We start from the raw sequence: 23,105 nt of genomic DNA, 5'->3' as shown, positions 1-23,105 counted from the left end.
AAGACTGTGTGCGGCGAAAGAGGTGCTGTCAACGAAGACGTTGCCAACAACTGGAAGAACGCTCAGCTGCTCGAACACATCGCTGCCTACGATCCAAATGATATATTTAATGCTGATGAAACAGCACTTTTCGTTAAGGCTTTGCCAGACAAGACTGTGACCATGAAAGTAGATCTGTGCATTGGTAGCAAAAGAAGCAAGGAATGAGTCATCATTCTTTTAGCCGCCAACATGACAGGGACAGAGCGCTTGCCACTTGTCGTTATTGGAAAGGTACAAAAGCCGCGGTGCTTTAAGAACATGCCTGCTCTTTCGGTGGAATACCGAGCGAATACAAAGGCCTGGATGACGTCGGAAATTTTTCGGGGCTGGATGTAGAAGTTAGACCGACAATTTTCCACGAAGAACCGCAAAGTGTTAATGGTGCTGGGCAATTGTAGTGCACATAACAGTGTCACCGGACTGGACAACTTAGAAGTTGTTTTTTTGCGGCCGAACACAACATCGGCCCTCCAACCCATGGACCAAGGCATAATCCAGTATGTCAAGACCAAATGCCACAGGCGCGTGCTGGAACGTATGCTCCTGTGCCATGAAGTCGGCAAGCAGTATGACATGAATCTTTTGAGCGTGGTCGACATTCTTTCCTACGTTTGGCACAACATGCCCGCGCACGTCATCGCTAAGTGTTTTAGACACAGTGGCTTTGTTGTGCGTGAGCCTGGCAATGATGCAGTGGTCGAAGTGTCGATAGGCGACAACTGAGATTACTGCCAGGATTTCAGAGGAGTTCTGCCGGATGCGGTGACACTCGCTGATTACGTCGGCATTGATGACGGCGTTGTTACAGCCGGCCCTTACCGATGAGGAAATCGTCAGGGATGTGCTGCACGGCGAAGATTCTGAGGAGGAAGAGGAGCAGTCTCGGCCCCCTCGCACTGTGAAGGGAGCCGCGGAGGCACTCGCTGTGTTGGAAGGATTTTGTTGGGTAACTGCAGACAGCATGCGAGCTGCTAAGCACCTGAAAGGACTAACAAAATAGTATCTGCGCAGGTTTCTGCGCGAAAGCAGACGAGCATCCTCGATTACATTGCGCAGTAAAGGTATGTTGATGAAAGTCGCGTATTGTTTTTGTTGTCCACTCGATAATTCGGACATAATTTACGGTCCCTAGAAGTCTGAATTAACGAGCTTTTACTGTATGACCTTTTTGACCTTGTCACACTCAGAAAAACAAATTCATTGGCAGCCATCGAGAGCCAATGTGGCACCGCTTGCTAACTCAAAAGAGACATGCAGTGCTAATGGTGTATCATGTCGTGCATCAACACCGTTTCTGATTTGGTGCAAACGCACTGACAAAGGAAATCAATGGGCACATGTACACATATAATTTTTGATCACTGCGATAATAGATGTGGCACCCCCGTAGGCAGGGCTTCAGCCACTTTCATAGTAGATGACATCAAAGCAGGCAGAGCTGCTGATGCATTGTTTTCTGTAGTGACTGTTTCCGTCCCATGTAATTTTTGTCTTTTAGAATCTGTCACCAGTACCCTTAAGTAACGTAGGACTAAAAAAACTGTATGATGGAACAAAAAGGCATCTTGTGCATCGCTCTCATATGCATCATCTCTTGCACTGCAGTTTTCATTTTCACATCTTAAGTTGCGCATGCTTTCTCATCAAGTATGCAGCAAATCTAGGAGTTCTGTACGGAACATGAAGTGGCGATGAGTGCTTGTAATCACCATGGGATTGGGGTAGTGTTTACTGGCATAGTTGCCTTGGAAAGAGATAGCATGAGTGAACGTCCCTTGGTGATTCCAGTTGTTGCAGAGTGGTGGCATCAGTAGCCAGCAGCTATGAATTGTTTCATTGCAGGTTTGCTACGATGGAGACCCAGAGGCAGCCCTGATCCGTTTCTCGAACCATGCCGAAGCAAATGCTGCATATCGATGCACGGAAGCGGTGCTCAACAACCGCTTCATCAAGCTTTTCTGGCATAACAAGGACCGAACCACCGGTCCGACGGCAAATGGCAGTGGGACTGCACAGGACACCAGCCCTGCCGCCAGCCGGTGGCGCCAGCCAGCCCACTAATGGGGCTGCCACGACGGAGGCATCACCTACTAGGAACATCAAGGAGAGGCTAGGAGCACCTCCTGTTGAGAAGGTGAGGTGCACTGCGGATGATGTTTGGAAAATTATCGCACTCGCAAAGTGGCTTGTGTGTTCAGAGGTGGGGAAAGTGCATTTATTATCATTATCATCCTAACTGCGTCCACTGCAGAACAAACGCCTCTTCATCTAACCCTGTCCTGTGGCAGCTGCAATCACTTTATACTTGCCGCAAATTTCCTTATCACATGTCATCTACTCACATTTGCTGCCTAACCCCCTCTGCAGTCAAACCCGGTTATAACGAACAGCATGATTTTCCAGAATTTGTTTGATATATCAAATATTTCGCTCTATCCAAACCCTGTTTTAACGAATTTCAGTATCTAGTTCGTTATACAGGTTTGTGAAGTTGAGCAAAAATGCGCTAATGAAAGTAATGCCACACCACTCACCATGCATATCTGCTCCGAAAGCAATTTATTGCACAACAATGTGCACTTACTTGCAGTAGGCGGTGATCTAGGTTTGCAGTGCGCCTAGTAACATCAGCGTGAATTACATTCTCAACGCGCGATAAAATGTCAGTCAATTCAAGTCCGCTTCCTTGTATCTCGGCACAGTAGCAGTGCAGCACGTCTGCTGCGCTAAGTGCTTCATGAAAAGTAGGGCGGGGGCGATCGTCTTCCGGCGGCCGCAGCTTGTTGTCGCCAAACACCGACACATCAGCAACGATTTTTGCATCCAGTGAGCTTGCCGCCACCGCTACCTCGTCATCAACCATCACAAAATCTTCGAAGCAGACATCTTGGGGCCCAGTGTCAGGAACACGGGCAAGTTCTTCCCAAAGAGTGGCAGTGTCGCCATCGTCTTCAGCTGCACTCGCGGCTACGGTAGCTGCCTCACACAGTCCAGCATGCCGAAAACAGTTCCTAGTTGTGTCGACAGTTACCGTATTTATTCGAATGTAGGCCGATAGTTTTTTTCAAATAATCATATTCCAAACTCTAGGGTCGTCTTAGATTTGAGGATTTTAAAAAATGCGCCAGTTTTTCATTGAAACTGCTAAATATGGTGCATAGCTAGCGCCATCTAGAAAAGTCAGTATCGCAGCCACTACTAGCCATGCCAGTAGCCAACCGTACACAAGCCGAGGTCGCCATTTTGACCTGTGTCGTGTCGACTGTATTAGTAGAGTGAACTAGAAGATAGTATCGGTTGTGCGGCGTGGTGTTATCGCAATGGCACCAAGCAGGAGATGCCACTACAATGCCGCTTTCAAGCGAAAAGTTGTGATAGCCGCAGAGGCATCGTCGAATTTCAAGCCGGGCGGGTCTTTGGCGTCGACGAGAAAAACGTCCGTCGTTGGAGGGGACAAACGACAGCAGCTTTTTGCGTGCGCCGCAACGAGGATGGCATTTAGCGGACCAAAGAAAGGCCTACTAGCTAGTATTGATTAGAGGTGTGTGAATAGTGGTTTACCATATTTACTCGATTCTAATGCGCACCTTTTTTCCGCAGCAAATCGTCTAAAAATGACATGTGCATTAGAATCGTTTACAAAAATGAAACTACATCAGCAACATCCTATTGCTTTCGGTGGCGTGAAAAACGGGTGCGCGTTACAATCAAGGGCGTGTTGGAATCGAGTGAATACGGTACGATACGAAACAAATATTAATTTTATTGAAGAATTCCTAAGCGAATATTTCGAATACTTATTGCACACGAAAAAACGACACAGTTATTTTCAAAATCATCTCTTTCACTAACACACAAGGCCATTACATGAAAGAAAGAAAGTGCATTGAAGCTTTGTCACACTCATTGGAACTGATGACTTTCTGCCAGAATGAGCATCAGAAATTGGGGGAGTTGACCTACATGCGGTGCCGACATATTTGGGGGGGGGGGGGGGGGGGGGGGGAGAACTTATTTGTGGGACCTCCAACTGCTGCCCTTAATTGGGATTGTGTTGTTGCAGAGCTCTTGCTTTTCAGCAGTGACTCTGTTAGCAGCTGCTAGGCGTATGCACTATGCAACTAGTTCCACCCTGCGTCAGGCATCAGGAAGGGGCACCCATCTCCGTATGTCTCTTTGCTAGCTTCCCTTCGGGCACTTGTCGTCAAGCTTTATTAGCGAATTTCATGCGGAGGAGAGCGGCTGCGGTAACTGCCGTACCGGTACCGGCGCATACGCACCACGGGTAGTGCACGCACAAGCACCTGGCATGTACAGATTTGGGTGCCATGCTTGTGCCTGCTCGTGTGTGCTGCCGCGTGCACGCGCAGACCGGCTCTGGCATACATGCGGTGGTGCGGGCGCACGGCATGCACTACGAAATGTCTATGGAGTCAGGACATTAGCTCCGCTCAGGCCGTGATGCCATTCCCGAGGAGGTATGCTGAACCGAAATCACACGAAACAAGCGTTCAAGAAACATTATTCGCTTGAGTCAAATTCTTCGAGATTTCGAATACCACACATTCGGATCGAATCAAATATTGAATTCTTTACTATTGGACTTAATTTTTGGAATTATCGAAAATTCGAATATCCCCTAATATTGATGAGTCCTTGATTGCTCACAAGATAACTTCAAACTGCTACACAAAATTTTCTGGTACACTAAAACCTTGTTGATGGTTGATGTGTCACATCTGGCACAACTTGGTATCCAAGCTGCAAAGATTTTTGAAAATGGGACTCAAGAGTGTGGTGTGAAGGCATTTGCTGACTTTCACTTCCTTAAGGGGGGATGAGGGTCTTGAAAACTTTTTTTTTATTTCTTAACATATCTTCCTGAAAATTGGCATGCAGATATATCTTTGAATGCTAATCCCAAATATATATTCAGATTTTATATATCTCATCTAGAAATGAAGATATGGCGAAATAATTTATGCCACTTAGGTCTTTTCTTACGGGCCATTATGGTGATTTCTTAATTAAAAAAACTAGTTTTAAAGTAATGCTGTCATTCTTAAAGGCCCATTGCACATCCTAAAGCTAAAGAAATTTTTAAAAAGTCATCACATAGGTCATAAATGAATAACAAAGTAGGAAAAAAAAACAATGTGGGAGTAATTAGCTTACACCTGACCTAATTGCTAGTCTATTGGGTTTAATGAAAACTGGAAAGCTTTAGGATGTAGCTGAGGTGTTGCTGAAAAAAATGATACCTACTTCAATAAAATCAGTCGATGCAAACATTATGAAAAGTTCCGTAAGGCAAAGGCATATGATCGAAAAAGCAAAGCTGAGAAAATTGCATTCAAAGTTTTGCTTACTCTGCCATTTTTGTTTACTGATCATATGGAAAAATTTAATGCTTTAGCATGCCGCCCAGTCATTGCTGAACACAATAACACCAAATTTACAGAAATCTGTTCATGTAAAGATTATGAAAACCTCTGTATTGCATTGGCACTTGACAAAAAAAAAGCTCAGAAATTCACTTGCTATTTTCTTTGAATCTGCCACACATTCACAAAAGTCCTGGGCAGTAGTCCTGGGTGCTGTCAGGCTTGTGCTTCTTGGCCATCCTCTTCTTCACCTTTTCAGCATTGGTGTGACCCTTATCAGACCTGCACAGCCTCTGTTTATCTTTTTCAAGGCTCCTACCAATGAGGCAGCTCCCAGGCCTGTAACTGAGCTGTGCTGCAACAGCTCTGCTGGTTGTTGCCATTGCTTGGTTGAAGCGAGAAACTGCTTCTTGCGAGGTTAAAAACAGGACAGTGAGGAGTGTCTAATGCGAATGTTCAAGCTTCAGCTTAGAGCGCACAACGTCATGGCGCTCTGCCAAGTTCGCCGAGCCCCCCCCCCCCCGCACCCCCCCCCCCCCCAGCTCTCCTCAAAATATATATATATATATATAAAAACAAATGATGTTATCAGCGGCGGCAGCGGCTTGGCGCGCTGCCAAGGTCCGCTGTGCGCGTGCTTGTCGAAGCGTTGAGCACGCGAGCTCGGTTCAGCCGCGTCCGTCTGTACGAAGCGGCGTGCACAAACGCCGAAGTCGATGTTAGGCTTAGGTCAGCGGCTCGGCCGCTTCCGACGACACGGAATTCGAAGCGGCTTGCAGCGTATCAAAAGTCGATATTTTCCACGGGCTTAGTCCAGGCACATCCACCGGCACTGCAGAGACTTGCGGTAACACCGAAGTTGACGGCGATCGGCATTGTCCAGCCGCGTCCACCTGCGATGCTGGCGTCAACAGGGTTTGTTCAGCCGCGTCCACCGGCGAAGCTGTTGTTGGCGAGCTCAGTCCAGCCGCATCCACCGAGGGTACAGCAGCTTGCGGCATCACCGAAGCTGCAGTTCTCGACGATGCAGCGCTCTACTTATTCCATGCGCGTCTCTTTTTGCCGACTGCTTTTCGCGTGCTTAATTTCAAGTGCGCGTCTCGGGCCATCGTGACACACGGAACAAAGACACCAGGCAGGCAAATACACGCAAAAGTACGAAATTCGAGGCTAAAAGAAGCGATTCAATAGCCAAAATATCTACAATAACGATAAGGAAAACGGCAGAACGAAAAATACTAGGAAACAAAGAGGAGCGCGAAAAATGACGGGCGTGCAGGCGAAAGCAGACGACGGGAAGGAGCCGTACAACGCAGCCGCGGGGTCAAAGCATGCGTCACGGCCAATCAGAGGGCTGCGCCTCGAGGAGGCGCCCGTTTTACCCAATTGGCGGCTGTCTCGCGACGCTTTCCCCCTTGCGAACGGGTGCTGATAGCTCCGCTGTGCGAGGGTCTACAGCTTGCCGAAAGGCGCCAAATTGGAGAGCGGGAAACCAGCTTTCAAACGAGACCAAGATGGCGCCGATCGGTTCGCGTCGCGCGGAGCTACGGCAGCTTGAAAATGGGGCAAACCTTCGCACTTGGCGTTCAATTTCGGATCACCGACGTTTCTATATTGCCGTTTTTTTCATACTTTGAGTTAAAATTCAGCTATAATATTTTGTAGAGGCATAGTTGGGACATTAAAGACTTCAAAATCGCAATTTTTGAAAATTGCCATTTTTGACCATTTTTCGCTATTTCAAGACCCGCGTCCCCCCTTAAGATCCCACCTGGAAGCAGAGTACACATCAACTTGTAAATAAAGGTTGTTCTTTCTCTCACCTTGTAAGCACCCATTTCTAGTGTTGGCATTGTCTTAAGCAAATTCAATGCATCCAGTCCTTGAGTGCTGTGATAGTTGCGGCAATCTTTTCCTCGTTGTTTTCGAGTGCTTTGCCCCTACCCCCTCCCTATTGCAGCTTCGGAGATCCTTGACCTCCTCGCATCCCTGCACATGCATAGTATGGAGCACTGTAAAGAAGCCACCATGCCATTCCTGTTTTTAGTGTTGCATGCGTCTGTGCTCAGCCTGCTCACATGTTAACGCATCTTATTTGAGCTTTGACCATGTCACACGATCCGAATTTGGCAATATTGTGAACTTCACTGGAAAATTATGTTATGGAGGAATGAATGAACCGTGTGAAGATATATGAAAATAGTCCAATACTGTAAAACATTTACATTGCTCACAAATTTGAGCATATGAACTGGAATGTGTCAGCTGTGTTCTGCCCTTTGTTTGCTGCAATTAGCTTCAGTTCAAATAATGAGTTATGTCGAAGTAATTTGTTTTGAATCAAAGCCATCCTTTATCTCAAGAATAATTAACCTGCTCTGTCATGCAGTCTGCCGTGTTCAACCCCATCGCTGGAAACTTGTCACGCACAGTGTTCAACCCTGCTGCTCTGAAAAAGAACAACGTTATTAACACGGGGCTGCCTAAACGGACTAAGGAGGAGCAGAAGACGGTGAGCTCTAACTGCACATGTGTCACAAACTCTACTTTTCTGTGATTACTTATCACTGTGGATCTGTCACATTCTGAACTTTGTAATCAGGGTCATTGTCATCATTATCACCAGCCAAGTTACTAAGTCCATTAGAGGACAAACATGCCTCTCAATCGTTTTACCCTAGTTCCTGCTCTGCCCTTGTTTTACCCTAGTTTTCTGCAATTCCGTGATTCCGCAAAGAAGGATGTGAGCATTCTTGCATGGAATTGTGTGTCGGCAGCCACATTCTCTCTTTTTTTTAATGTTTCGGGCATCAGTGGGAACAACAGCATAATGGGAGTGTGATCAGTTTAATCATTTGAATCCTTGTGAAGGCTAAAATGTGGTAATGAACAAGTTCTGCTGATGCCTTGGCATGCTTGTGTCCCCATCTGCTCCGGTAAGCTGGCACTTCAAGCACAGCAACTCTGGCAACAATGCGTTCACACCCTTCTGTGGGAAGGGTAGCAATACTGGGGCCTTTGTAAGCAGTATTACTAGTACTGGCAAGAAACGCTGTCTAATCGCAAGTAACACCCAGCATCTGTTCTGGATGCTTCCTCTTGTTGCGGTATCAGGCCATCCAAGAACAAGAGTGAGCGGCGGCAGCAGCTGGGACCCAATCTTTGCAGTGCCGCGTATCAATCTGTGGGCACAGTCGCCACAGCACATGTGTGATTTTGCACTGGATAGCCATCGCAGAGGTCATTCAGTTACTATGGGGACTGTGTGTCAAACAGGCTCCATTCTTCAAGTGAAAAGGATGTCAAGTACTACCTGACGCCGAATTGCTACAGCTACCTTCAGTTTTAAAGGGACACTGAGGAGAACCCTATCAAAATTTTTTTGTTAGCAATATCTGATAGTTTGGAATTTCATGGCTTTGTTGACGCTTGTCCGGGAGCGAAAAATGCATTTATTTCAAAGAAATTTGGATTCGAAGTTGAAAAATTTTTTCCCACCGCTCCGATTCAAACTCGAGAACTCTTATGACGACACGGAGAACTCTTATGACGACACAGAACGGAGTGACGTGAAACGTGACATAAACGGAGACTCCGTGATTTCTGGCGGCTAGCGGTGTGGCCTAGCAGCAGCCGAAACGAAAGCTACCGCCGCCGCACGTTGAAGGCATCTATCGGGGGTCGCCACCGTCGCTTCGTTTACGTTTGCACCAGCGTCTTGCCAGCGTTACGTTGGATCCCGTTCCCGAACCCGACGACGTAGTTCTCGCAAAAACACTGGCCTGCATTTCAGCGACCTCAGCCCCACAGAGCGTGCGATGCTTTTGAGGGAGCACGGTTATGTTAGGCGCCGGCGGGTGGTTCCCCCCTTCCTCAGAGAGCAGCCGTTGCAAACTAAATATCATAACCCCAGTGCGGGGAGTCGCGAGGGGTGCGTTGCGCTTATCGGAGGCTGGCCGGGGCTTTGGGGCCAACAAATTGTGATTCCTTGAACGGAGCGGTTGCACGGCGCAGCAGGCAGCGTCGAGGTCTCCCACGGTTACAAGGGCCAAGTTATTTATTTATTTTTTTTGCCACAAAAAACAAATGGGTGCTCAAGGGCGGTCGCGTTTAAAGTCGGCGGCTTGAAACCAAAGCCTGCGCACGACGCTTTAACGGCTTCCGCTAGATCCAACGGGTCCACTGGATCTGGCTCTCTCGCCAACTTGCATGTGCCTTCAGATATGTACTGTGAATGGATTAAAATAGGCGAGCTCGAAAAGAACAGCTCCGCCGAACTGCCGCAGCTATTGAATATAACGCGCACCTCGCCGCGGAGGCAAATCAGTCTGGCCGGGCCGGTGGCGGATGGCGCACTCGGCGCGAAATAGATACATGCTCCAATCTCCCCGCCGATGCGGTCAGAGAGCGCCGATGCGGTCAGAGAGCGCCGAAGCCGCCGAACGCGTCGGCGGTCAAGCGCAGTTGAAGTATAGATGGTCTCTCTTTGACCGACGTAACTTCGCCGTGCAGGGCGCGCGCGCGCGCCTCGCCGCAGCATAAACGCGCCTTAATAGAGCCTGCGCTTAACCGCTAACCAACGTATTCAGCGGCGGTATCCATGGGAGCCACTGAAACCCCCCGCCCACTCACTAAATAAAAGGAAAGAAGTCCGGTGCCGAGGTTCGGAATCGAACCAGGGCCTTCGGCGTTTGAGGCGGAAACGCTACCGCTCCGCCACGACGGCTCAAGTTGCAGCCGTTAATAAAGGCGCATCTAGTGAATGCACTCTTCTGATGCAGAAACCTCCGTGCTTTCGCTAGGTATATCCTGGACTAACAGAGCTAGGCCATCAGCAAGTTTTCTGAACTGCCTTGTACCTTGTCTCCCGTCCCTAATAAACGATTGACTGGCACAGCCGGGAATGTTTCGCCGGGCAAACGTGCGAATACACAAGTGCTACCTTGTACGATCACCTACTGTCGTGCCATCATAGCTTTTCATCGACCGTGGCGATAATCTGACAAGCCTTAACAGGCTCCTTCAAAGGTTAACTAGCACTTGAAGCGGCACTTGGAGTTCCTCTGCTGTTCGGCGCTTGTAAATCGAAGCGCGTCAAAAACAAAACCACGGGGCACGCAAAGCTCATAAACGTGAAGCGCCATAACAAATCGAAACTCTCCTGGCCGCCTGTGGCACCGCCAAGCATCCGTTTTCTTTGCTTCCAACATTCAGGTTGTCTTTTTCCTGCCTTCCTTGTCTGATAAAAGTGCACTATTGGTTTTAAAACAAAACTTATTTCATTATTGATCTGCGCAACCTACCTTTGTCAGCCTCAGAGATTCGTGAAACCAAGTAGGATGGAAAATTCCTCCAAGGTGGCGTCTATTGTCCTATGGCGTCACCACGCTTGTACTTGCGAGATTTGCCTGTGGCGGCGATACCAGTGTTTTGGTTCTTGGTATTTTCTACCTTACAAGAGCTTTGTTTTCAGTAAGAGCGGCGTTTTTGTGATCAGGAGCTGGTATTCTATCGATACAAGGCAACTTCAATTTCTCCTCAGTGTCCCTTTAAATAGGGCTGTGTGGGTATTCGAATATTGAAGTGAATAATGCAGTAATCGATGTGGGTTTCGAAGTATACAACCTTTGTCCGTAAAGTTTCAAGACTGATTTATTTTCTTCTCTAGAAATGATTTCTCTAGCACCATCTTTTCGAGCTAACCTAACCTATTTATGTTAATTGCTGTGGCAGCCGCTAGATGGCGCTACATGTATAAAAATACGTTGCCACTAGTCGTCTGCTCATTCTAGTCTGAGTGAATGTGAAGAGATGGACGTCCACCTCGAACAGCGTGTAAGCATAAAATTCTCTGTGAAGCTTGGCAAGACAGCCACACAGACGTATGAGCTCCTTCGTGACATACGCTTATGGCAGCGAGACATTATCGCGGGCGTGAGTTTTTGAGTGGCACAAGAGGTTCGTTTCGGGGAGAACATCAGTGGAAGACGACACAAGGCAGGGGTGCTCTTCAACCTCACGGAATGAAAACAACGTGGCTTGGATCAGGGAGATCGTACAGCTGGACCGCACCATTACAGTCTGCATGCTATCAGATGCTTTCGACATTAGTAAGAAAACATGCCACCAAATTTTGCGTGAGAACTTGGGGAAACGAAAGCTGAATGCTGGCTTGTGCCACACTCTTTCACACAGAACCAGAAGGACACGCGGGCATCAGTGAGCGCTGATTTGCTCTCCGAGGCAGAGAAGGATGCTGCATTCGTCGACAGCATATGGTGTTTTCAATACGATCCTCAAACAAAGAGGTAGAGGGCCGAATGGCGGTCCACAAGCTCTCCAGCGTCGAGAAAGGTGCTGTAACTGAAGAGCAAAACAAAGACGATGCTGATAGTTTTTTTCGATGCCAGAGGTGTCATACACCACGAGTTTGTCCCACAAGGGCAGACGATGAATCAGGAGTTTTGCATGTTTCAAAACATGTGTGATGCACTGCGATGCTGTCGCTCTGACTTATGTGCATCTGGACAATGGAGCCTTCTCCACGATAACGCAAGGCCGCACACTGCTCTCAGCGTGACGAAATTTCTCGCCAAGCACAGCATTACTGTACTTCCCCATCCATAATACTCGCCTGACCTCCCCCCATGCAATTTTTTCCTGCTTCCTCGTGTAAAGAGAGCCCTAAAAGATCATTGGATGGGGAACATGGAGGCCATTCAAGACGCCGCTACAAAGGAGCTGACAGCCCTGCTTCAGAAGCATTTTCCAACTGTTTCAAAGCCCTCAAGAAGTGTTGGAAGCTGTGTATAGACTGCAAGGCAGACTATTTCGAAGGAGTGCTGCACAAATGATTTCAATGTTAAACGCATTTTTTTAATGGACTCAGTCTCGTAACTTTACGGACAAAGGTTGTATTTCGAATTTCCGGAATGCAGGAAGATGTGCCGTTAATTTGGACAATGAAAATCAGCGAGCAAATACAGTCGGCAACCCCTTAGGGTATGTGAATAAATAAACACAACTGTCACAGTGACATTAGCGCAGTATGATGTGGCAAGTTCAACGAGTGGCTGCCTGGAGCACAACACAGTAGCGTACTGATTTTTTGGACTCCAATAATTTGAACCTTTTGAGGAACCATCACGCATCTCAAAGAAGTGTGTACATATTCACAGCCGATATTTCAGACTCTGTAGAATGCAAATGTTCTATTTTTCAGACTAAAACAGATGCCAAGCATACTGTGCAGATAGTTTTTCGACCAAAAGTTGATTCTTTTGCTATGCCACAGATGCTTGCGGGCATCACTATCACAACCATCCAGCTGTTTGCCGCCATGAAAGGAACCATTTTTTATTTAAATGGAGCGATTTGGACACACTGGTTTGGATAGGTCTGGCTATTTGTTTCTCATTGTTACCGCTCGAGCTAATGGCACGCTCTGTTATTAACTTATTACCATTGAGGTAACCCACAAAGAGTGGGCAAGCCAGGGTGTGTTATCTCATTGAAAACAGTGGCACCGTCAGCCTCGACTTGGACACCAGCCGCCACGGTGGCTGAGTGGTCATGGCGCCCGGCCGCTGGCCCAGAAGATGCGGGTTCGATCCCAGTCGCGGCGGTTGAATTTCGATGCAGGCGAAATTCTATAGGGTCGTGTACTGTGTGATGTCAGTGCACGTTAATGAACCCCAGGTGGTCGAAATTTCCGGAGCTCTTCACTATGGCCTCTCTCATAGCCTGAGTTGCTTTGGGACGTTAAACCTCCCAAAACCAATCGACTTGGACACCGCCGCCTGTGCTGCAGGGCGAGTTGGGGAACTTGAGTAGGGGTGATGTAGGCGGTGTAGTTGGATCCACTTCTTCCTATGGATTCCCACTCTTGGTCTTCGTGACCATTGTTGCCCAGGGAAATAGACTGCATTCACGGGTCACAGATTTTTTTGGTCTGTTCAATTATTTGCACCATTTTACGAGTCCCACCGAGTCCGAAAAATTGTTCAGCAGAAGAATCCATATTGGTACTAAGAGTTGTCTTTGTGTAACAATGATGACTTCAAGCACTCCAAGAACCCACCATTGCAAGGGACCCTCCAGGAGCAAACTTACCTTGGCGTCACTTACTGAGCTGAGAATGTCTTGCTGCTAGATGTATCTAGTGACTTTGCACTAAAGCAACAAATTTTTGTTCGATTTAAGAACTCCTGAACATCACAGTGCCGTCCTTTTACTCAAAGTAACTGTTGTGCTTTTTTGCTTTCAGGAAGTAATCAAAAAGAAAGTCGAAGTACAAAGCCAAAGGCAGAAACTTTTAGAAAAACATCTCCAACAGTATAAGGCAAGTGCTACCTGTGGCTTTGAATGTTTTATATTTTTTGCTTGAAATAAATGCATTCACACATGTGTTGTCTATATTTAAAATGTGTGCTGTATTTTTGTTGCAGTTGCTACTAGAGAAGCTAGGCAAGTGCAAGACAGAAAAGGAACGAGAAGAAGTCAAGCAGGTGAGGTGGAGTTAGAGTTGTTCAGCATTACAGTAAACTCTATTAATCTGAACTCGGATATCTCGAAATATCAGAAAAGTAAAGATTAACCTCAAGTTTGGCACATTACAGTCTCACTTGCTTATGTACCATAATACTCAACACAGCGCAAACACAACAGATAAAAGTTATATCACTGAGGTACCCTGCATTTATCACAGCCTATCATGAATTGTTTTCATGACAAAATTCAGATATCTTGAAATCTGGCCTGTGAAAACTAAAAATAAAAAGGCGGAAGGGGGGTTATCAAGCAGTGACTTGTGCAGCCCGTGTGTCGGTGAGATCCACCGAACATGCCTACGCTATCATGCTGCAAATGCGCACCCATTGCCACCACTCTGTATTTGCATAATTTCAGCTCTGACGCACAGAGAACAGCAGCCCCACAATTTAAAAGGCTATCTTTAGGCTTGTGCTGTGCTTTATTCAATCAAGTTCTCAATATCTCTCAAAATCTGAATTGCAGAGCTTCCATTATACGCGTTATATGGCCACTAGGCAGGGGCGAGTGCGAATGAGGTCAACAAATTGTGGTTGCTGTCCATGGGCATTTGTTTGCATTGCTGTAAACTCATGCGATCTGCCTTCGCGTTTCTCGCAGCATGTGTTTGTAATGCTTGTAATGGGTGCCCTCTCACTGTAGCTTGTATGGGCAGCAGTGAGCCAACCATCAAAACACCACAACTACGAGGCCGAGTGGCTCCGAATGTTCCTGTTTATGTTATTTCCGCCGCTTGGTAATGGCAGCCCCGTTTCGATTTTCAGTTTGAAAAGCAGTGATTCTTGCGAGCGACTCGTCATGCACTCACTTGTATCACAGTTGCCCTCTCTTGATTTAGAGCGAGAGCTCTGTTCTTCAAGGTACAATTTTTGATTTCGATGTGGATGGGACAGTGACGTTCAATGCTTCACATGGTCAAACCGAACTTAAGTGCGTGGTGGTATGGCCCTTTGGCCCAACGTATGGTAGTACAGTCGAACACGGATATATCAAACCCACATATATCGAATTATTGTCTGTATCGAACTCGTCAATTATCCCCTTGAAAATTCTGTGTAAAAGTATAGAAATTCGTACGTTTATATCGAACGATATTTTTATCCGCCATTGGATATATAGAACGCCGCGCGATCTCGGCACTCGCTGCACCCGCGAGCTCCGCGCCTCCCTTGAAAGGCTCGGAAAATGTGAGAGCGAGGGGGAGGGAGGCTCGGACTGTGCTCCCGCTGTGCACGCTCTCCGACTTGCGGAACAGCTTTTTTTTTTTTTCTCTCTCTCTCCCAATGTCTCTCATCCTTCCCCCGCGTAACCATAGTGATCGGCTCGGAAAAGGTAGCCAGGAACGAAGGCGCCGGCGGCCTCCTCCTTTTCCCTTTTTTTTTCTTGTTGCTTTTTCACGAGTTTTGCTCAGCCAACCACAGCTCGTGCCTTTCGTACGTCGCTGTCGCCCTCGGAGGTCGCTGTCGCCTTCGCTGTCGCCATCGCGAGCGCTTTGTTGGCGGAAGCTGCGCACGTGAATTCTTGTGTTTTGTGCGCGTTCTTGTGTTTCGTGTTCAATATTGTTTTGCGTGCGTCTCACGACACGTGTGACTGGATCGTGGTGAGCTGACGCGGAAGCAATGGCCACAGCAAGCACAAGCAGCGTCAAGAAGCGCAAGAACCTGGACTTTGCGACAAAGCTGAAAGCCATTCAGCGTGTTGAGGCGGGCGAGAAAAGTGCGACGGTGGCAGACGACTTCGGGATTCCTCGGAGCACTCTAAGCACCTTGTTAAAAAACAAGGCGGACATAAAGTCGAAAGCGGCGGAGCAACGAACGTCGGGAGCTTGTCGTGTGCGCGCTCCTGCCCACGAGAAAGTTGAAAAGGCTCTCTATGCGTGGTTTTTAGAGGTGCGGGCTAAGAACATTCCGGTGGATGGCCCAATGCTAATGGCTAAAGCCAAATGGTTTGCCGCTGCACTCGGTGATGACAACTTCGCCGACAACACAGGGTGGCTGCAGAGGTTTAAGAACCGCCATAAGATAGTTGGCAAAACCATTTCTGGGGAAAGCGGAGCCGTCATCAGCCAGGATATCCAGCAGTGGATTTCGAAGGAATGGCCGGAAATTTGCGCGAAGTTTTCACCCGCGCAAATCTTCAACGCCGACGAGACCGGGTTGTTTTGGCAGATGCTGCCCAGCAAGACGCTCGACGTCCGGGGCAGCACGTGTCACGGGGGCAAGATGAGCAAAGTCCGCGTGAGCGTTCTGCTCGCTGCCAACATGGATGGCTCTCAAAAGCTCCCGCCCTTTGTGATCGGCAAAGCAAGGGCACCGCGCTGCTTCAAAAACTGTAAGCAGCTCCCCGTTCGCTACGCCTTCAATAAGAAGGCGTGGATGACGCGTCAGCTGTTTACAGAATGGCTGCAAGCGTGGGACGCTGAACTGGGCAAGTCGGGGCGTCACGCATGCCTTCTCGTCGATAATTGCTCGGCCCATCACACCACCTGCGAGCTCGAAAACATCGCGCTCAAGTTTCTGCCGGCGAACACGACAGCGAAGTTGCAGCCGCTCGACCAGGGCATCATTAAGTCGTTCAAAGTCGGCTACAGGAGGCGACTCATTGATAGGCTTTTGGTGAACCTCCGCCTGGGCACCGAGCTTAAGGTTGACCTGCTGGGGGCCATTCAAATGATGACGGGCGCCTGGAGAGACGTGAAGCAGGATACCGTGGCCAACTGCTTCCGGAAGGCAGGCCTCGTGACGGCCGAACTTCCCGAAACCTGCGAAGACGGCGACGGCGACAACGAGCGCATGGACGACGCGTTTCGCGAGTTGTTGTCCCTTTTCCCGGCTGCCGTTCCAGCCGAAGTGTCTGCTGACGATTTTGTGAACGTTGACAGCAATGTTCAGGCTGTTGCGAGCCTCGCCGACGAGGACATTGTAGCTGCAGTCGCAGAGACCCAGGCCGACAGCTCGAGTGGTGACGAAGATCGTCCGGACGAGGGGGCGGCTACACGCTCGTACTCCACCGCTGAAGTGGCGGCCGCGTTCAGCTTGATTCGCCGTTGTTGCGGCGACATGGAAGGAACCGGGCTTTCGCACCTGAACAGCCTCGATAAGATCGAGGTTGGAGTCTTTAATTTCATTTGCAAGGCGAAGAAGCAGACGAACATAAGTGATTTTTTTTCACGCAAATAAAGCATTACGTTGCGTCGTGTGTACGGAAATAGTTGTCATTCTTGAATGCTCCGATCGGTAGGTCATCGTCCGCCACAGGTAAAGTCTCTGGGCCTGTATTTTTTTATATCGAATTTTTAATATATCGAATTAATTCGCGATCCCCTTCGAGTTCGATATATCCGTGTTCGACTGTATGACCATGTACCATATGGCTACGACCATTGGGTACTTGACCTTGACATTCGATGCGGATGAGACAGTGACCTTCAATGCCTCACAAGGTCAAACCGAACTTAACTATGTGGTGGTGTGGCCCAACCTATGGTAGCACGATCATATGACTACGACCACTGGATACCTGACCTTGACCTTGACATTTGATTTGAGACAATGGAGACTACGCGTAACAGAGCTTTCGCTCGTATAATTATGTGCAAGCCACGTTCAGCCCCAGCCATTTTTTTAGGACTCTCTCTTGACCTACTACTAGAAGATAGTCATATTACAGGGCAAAAATTTTTGTTTTGTTTAGCCTTTGAGCAGTTGTGGCTGAAAAAGAATTCACATAATGGAGTATAGTTTCAGGAATCTATGGGTGGCATAACCATGTCTTTGGGTTTTATGTAATTTTCTGGCTCATCTGAGCATTGTTGTCAGTTACAATGACGTATAATTGCGATCTCTGGGCCGAAACCTCCCAGTTTAGCTAGACTTGGACTGAGCTTTTCTTTGGTTTAATTCATTGATGATCCAGTCAAGGCTTTTTCATTAGGTGTTAGGTGTTAGTGGGTTGGCAGGCACTGAGCACAATGTTTGTTTTTTTAGTCTGTTAGTTTGGTCAATCATTCTTTCTTATAACTTCGCAATCTTGCTCAAGCTTTCCTGACTGTCTAAATGCTTAGCTTTTATCATCTTTTTCTTATGAAGATTTGTGTTGAGTCTCAATAAGGGTAGGGTTTTATGAAATTCTGACCAAAAGAACGTAGTAAGTTATAAGACTTCGTCGCTGGTTTTCCAGAATTGAAGTTCAAAAACACACAACAGGTTCCAATAAAATTGAATTAAAATTGTTCTCTCCTCAACATGTGCAGGTAACGCTAACATAGATGCTGAGTTCATCATATTTCATGCTGCAGATTACTTTCAGAACCTGTCACATAAACATTGCATGACAAATCAGCGGCATTCTAGATACAAAAAAAAAGGAGCACATATTCAAAAGTCTTCAATAGCATTTGAAAAGTAATAAAAATTATTGGTTTTCAACCCTGGTCACCTCTCAAGTGGATTTTTCTTTTTTTGCATAAAAGATGGCATTACGAGATGAAGGTAGCACCTAAGGTGACGTCATTATGTAAGGCTGAATTTAGCAGGATTCAGCCAAGGTACACTTAGTTTACACTTCTCAAAGTTCCTTGGGATTGCCGTTTTTCAGTGTTGAAGGGCCACCCAAACGTTGCAGTATGGTTGTGTGCAGACATATTGTACTAACGCGTAAGCAACTGTTTTAATAGAAATAAGGCATGTACAACTACAAACAACCGTGATGACTGAAGTGGCACTTTTTGTCCTTTGTTTGCACAGACGATAGCATCCTTGCAGCCTGTGATTGAGAAGCTACAGGTGGACTTCAAGAAGGTGACCAATGAGCTCATATCGAGCCGGACTCCTAAGGCAGGAACAGCGTCTTGCCTGGCAGGCCTCAAAACCGATGTGCCTCACGGGCCAGCCGGGCGCACTGTGAGTGTTTTTTGTTTTTCTGTTTGTGCATGCTATGAAGTGATGCTCTGATTTTTGGGGAAAAAAAGGAAGAGGTGGGGTGAAGGGGGTCAGAGGCAGTGTAATGTGCAATTGTTTCAGCTTGGATGCAAGGGCCAGGTCTGTAACATGTTGTCAGTGCTGTGCCCAAATTGTTCCATATTCTACTACAGTATGTCACGTCTTGGATCTCTAGGAGGTCATAGCAAAGTCTTTTTGCTAAGTGATATTTACACTACAGAAAACACTACACTACACTACGCTACATGGGGCCTTCTTGGTGGAGACATGGTGCATGTGATCCTTGTTTGCTGAACGAGTGTTGTTTTCTCTGCAAATACATTCTCGGTTACTAACCAGTCCCTCCTGTTGCTCCCATGTAGTAGCTCTCTTGCTCACAGTGGTATCACACACTTGTCTATAAATTAAATCGGTATCACCTCGTGCCTTCGGCATTTGTGCAGCTACAGTGTGTTTAAAGGGAATTCGCCTAGGTGGAGTGGGTTTGGAGTAGAGGAGGTAATTACTCATTGGCATCCACCAAAGCACAGAGGCTACAAAGGAAAGCTATAGAGCTTTCACAGAAACTTAGTAGTTCAAAAAAAAAAAATTCGTCATGGTCTGGGGAGAAACTCTGGACCATTGGGTCAGTCACTCTACCAACTAAGCTTATGAGGATGGCTAGTAGGTAGTGCCATGTTCGATCGCTAGACCAGGATGAATATTTCTTTTCAGCTACGAAGATGCTGTGAAAACTGTGTAGCTTCCATTTGTATGCTATATGGCAGTACTTGGGTATATTCTAATGATTAATTAGTGTGACGGAGGCAAATTGCAAAAGGCACCCATGTGCTGTGCGCTTTGAGTGCATGTTAAAGAACCGTGGTTGGTCTAAATTATTCCAAGCCCTCCAGTGCGATATCCCTCAGAGCCCGTGAGTCACTTTGGGATGTTAAACCCCACAATTTACGATTTAATTAATACTCGTTTATTTTTAATGTGTAAGCATTAAAACCATCTCAGTTGGCAGGTGGAAAAGTGGAGAGAGAGAGAGAAATCCCCCTCTCAAAGAGAGGGACAGTGGGAGAGGGTGGAAGGGGGTATTGCGTGTCACAGGGCGATTGATAGACTGGATCATGCCACCTGCTCGCATGGTCTGAACCCGGTAGCAGCAGCTTCTTTCAGAGGGGTAGCCCTAATGCTAATGCACACTGTGCCGCATCAGTCGCTTGGACCGTCTATTTCCTTTTTTTACTGTGCAGCTGCAGAAGAAGTAAAAAAGCTATTTTTACCTTGTTCATCTACTTGCAGCAGGCGGAAAAGGAGCTGCTTGACGCTGAGATGGACCTTTACAACAAGATTCATCGTGGCGATGACACAACTGACCTGCGCAAGCGAGTTCAAGAGCTGAGGCAACAAGTGAGTCGCATATTTTGTGATAGACAAGCTTTCGTGACAGTGTGGCTTGTTGCTTTTGCTTCTCAAGCAAGATTTGACTTTGGTAGTTTGTCAGACCAATTTGCAAGTGCATCTGTGGTAGTCTAAAGCTGTCCATTGCTTCTGCCTGTGCAGGCGCGTGCCCTGGGCCTGCTTGGTGGCCAGTGGAAGGGGAACGGAGGCCGGGGGGGGCCTCCGGGCCGTCGGGGCACCCTCAGAGGTCGAGGGGGTGCCGCTCTTCGAAGGAGCCTCAACGTCATCGACCATCGGCCACGCAAGGTGTTTGTCCAGGGCATGGACGAAGGGGACAAGGAGAACCTCCAGGCACACTTTGCCGTGAGTGCTCATTAGAAGCTGCATTCACTGCACCAAAGAGCTCGCTTCACGGCCATCCGTGATTGATTTAGATTCACCGCTGTGGTGCAAGGCACCTGCCGTCAAGGAGGTGCAAAAAAGTTTCGCATATGCAGACTGAATTCAGCAGATGACGCTAACATGGTCGTAAATATTCATGGTGAATTGAGGGAGCTCTTCCCTGTTGTCGACGTTTGCGGAGTCATTTTGCAAGAAAATGGCGCTGAAATCTACATGACAGCAGGTAACTTTTTGTGTTTTGTGCTGTAGCTGCCATGTTGTGACAAGCCGTCCATGTGCATGCGAGTTCACACAAATCATTGGTTGTTTTTTTTTTTTTTTTTCAAACGGCACAACAATGGTGTGTGTGCATTTGGCAGATTTCTGCGGACAGGGTGAATACGAGCGCATTTTGCCACAACCAGTGCCAGCGCCTCTGCCTGCTGTGCTAAGCATGCAGCCAGATGCTGCAGGTTTGCAGGTTTTTTTTATCTGTGTTTGTAAATTTTCTGTTTTATCTGCTGTGTACTCTGAGGTGCTGGAGTTTTTGAACTTCTATTTGAAAGGCCTATCTTATGTTGACTATAAATTGGCATTTTTGCTTTACCGCTTAGCATCAGGCCCCTCTTACAAAGCACACACCAAAATCTCATGACCATTCCTATCTCTGTGTTGTTTATTACGAAGTTACTGAATGTGACGTGCTTTTAACCTCTAGTCAGTTTTCATTTGGTCTTAAAAATCGTGGTAAAAATTTATGCTGAGATAGATAGTAACTGGGGCTAAATACCAGTGACTAGTTGGCACAGAAATGCTCTTGTTTTCTAAGTTTTTTTGCATGCTACAAATAGGCCATACTGCAAGCTATGCACAACTTTTCATTATGAAGAGCCTGTGTCAAGTTTTCCGCTTTTGTTATAAGTTTTTTTTTTTCTTTTGCAGCAATTTGGCGAGGTGGAAGGCGTCGAGCTTCTCAATTCCGGTCTCGTTATTACCTTCAAGACGCGCAAAGATGCTGAGTTGGTGAGCGCCCTTGTTTTGCTTCGTGTCTTTTGAACAAGGTTAGCCTTGTCACACTTTTGTAGATAACAGGGACAGTGCCCTCCTGGGTGCGGCTTCAATGCATTGGCTGTGCTTAAAAATAAATTTTTGGTGCAAAAATGAGGAAACCGTAGCTCATACACCTGCCTGGAAATGTTGCTGGTACAGTTGGATACAGTTCAAGAGGGAAGCTGCAGATGGCCCTTTAATACCGCTGTCACACGGGCACCGCAAAGGCTGTTAAGAATCAGGTCCTTATATCCAAAGGTGTAAGGAGTGCAGCTACACGGCACAAATGTTGCACCTTTGTCGCTAAGGGCCTTGGAGGCGAAGGCGCTTGACAGAGACCTTTGGAGCCCAAAGGTGCGGCCTTAGAGAACCTGCTATGGCAGTGCCATCCAAAGTCAAAAAGTAAAAGCAATGAAAAAATAGATACAGCCAACAATGTTTGAAAATATTTTTTAAAGTACAGAAGATGTGTCTGGCTTTGCTTTTTGTGCGGGTGTTTATATTTTATGCCCAGATTTCAAGGCAGTGAAAGTGTTGCAGCAACACCGAGTGCCCCTGGTGGCCAAGGCAATACACAAAACCTGCTGCTGATGATGAGAGTTGCTGTTGCAGTACTTTTAAGGAAGCTATCAGAATAAAAAAAATTGTCTGAGCTCAACGAATGAACAGAATACCCCACTTTAATTTTAAAACACTCACTTCAGCCGCCTCGAGCACAGCAGCGGGTGCTAAGCGTGAAGGACTGTTTCACCTTTGGGCTGCGCCATGTGGCTGCGTCGTTGCTCCTTTAAGCTTTCGCTCCTGTGGTGAAAAAAAGTGCCTTTGCTGGAAAGGCCTTCGAGGAATGCCGTGTGACAGGGGTGTAAAAAGGATCTCTAAACAAAGGTGTCAGTTTATTTTCATCATGTCATGCTTAACCACTTCTGACTTTTTCAAAGCTGGAAGCTCGTACTCATCGCGTTCACTGTTGCCATCATCAGCTGGGTGTGCTTATACCATTTTATCAAGAGCACCGCCACCTTGGGAAGGTGGCACCATCTAGTGTCAACAACTGCCATGCTAATATGCGCAGTCAGTCGCATTCGTGGAACTGTGCAAGTGGCACCAATAGGCATTTCAGAGCTTCTGCAGTTATCTTTTTGTGTTCTGGAAGTTTCTGACTGAGAGAAAAAGCTTTTCAAGCAGCGGTGAAGCCATTTGGTCGATAAATGTTTGGAACTTCGGCACTTGATGGGACCAGGTGTGCGTGCGTGCGCGCGCGCTCCTACAACTGACGTAAGCCAGTAAAATCTCACTGGGAGTTGTGTGTAACCTGTATATGTGGTGCAAAGTGGCAGTGGCATATGCCGCTGGCCACGACAGAGATGAA

At 47.3% G+C, this 23,105-nt stretch overlaps 1 protein-coding gene across 1 annotated transcript in view; it reads left to right on the top strand.

Moving 5' to 3' along the window:
- The window catches only part of swm (Zinc finger protein swm), a 77,545-nt gene that overhangs the window by 48,231 nt on the left and 6,209 nt on the right, over nucleotides 1-23,105 (top strand). The window contains 9 exon segments of the mRNA XM_077662546.1: nucleotides 1,885-2,078; nucleotides 2,080-2,176; nucleotides 7,816-7,938; nucleotides 13,693-13,767; nucleotides 13,874-13,933; nucleotides 18,722-18,877; nucleotides 20,207-20,314; nucleotides 20,468-20,668; nucleotides 21,629-21,709. Of these exon segments, the coding sequence (XP_077518672.1) occupies nucleotides 1,885-2,078; nucleotides 2,080-2,176; nucleotides 7,816-7,938; nucleotides 13,693-13,767; nucleotides 13,874-13,933; nucleotides 18,722-18,877; nucleotides 20,207-20,314; nucleotides 20,468-20,668; nucleotides 21,629-21,709 (1,095 nt within the window).

The sequence above is a fragment of the Amblyomma americanum genome, chromosome 4 (genome assembly GCF_052857255.1).
Source record: "Amblyomma americanum isolate KBUSLIRL-KWMA chromosome 4, ASM5285725v1, whole genome shotgun sequence".
In the NCBI taxonomy this organism is placed as follows: domain Eukaryota; kingdom Metazoa; phylum Arthropoda; class Arachnida; order Ixodida; family Ixodidae; genus Amblyomma; species Amblyomma americanum.
The sequence above is the reverse complement of the archived record's forward strand: the minus strand, read 5'-3'. Positions and strand labels throughout refer to the sequence as shown.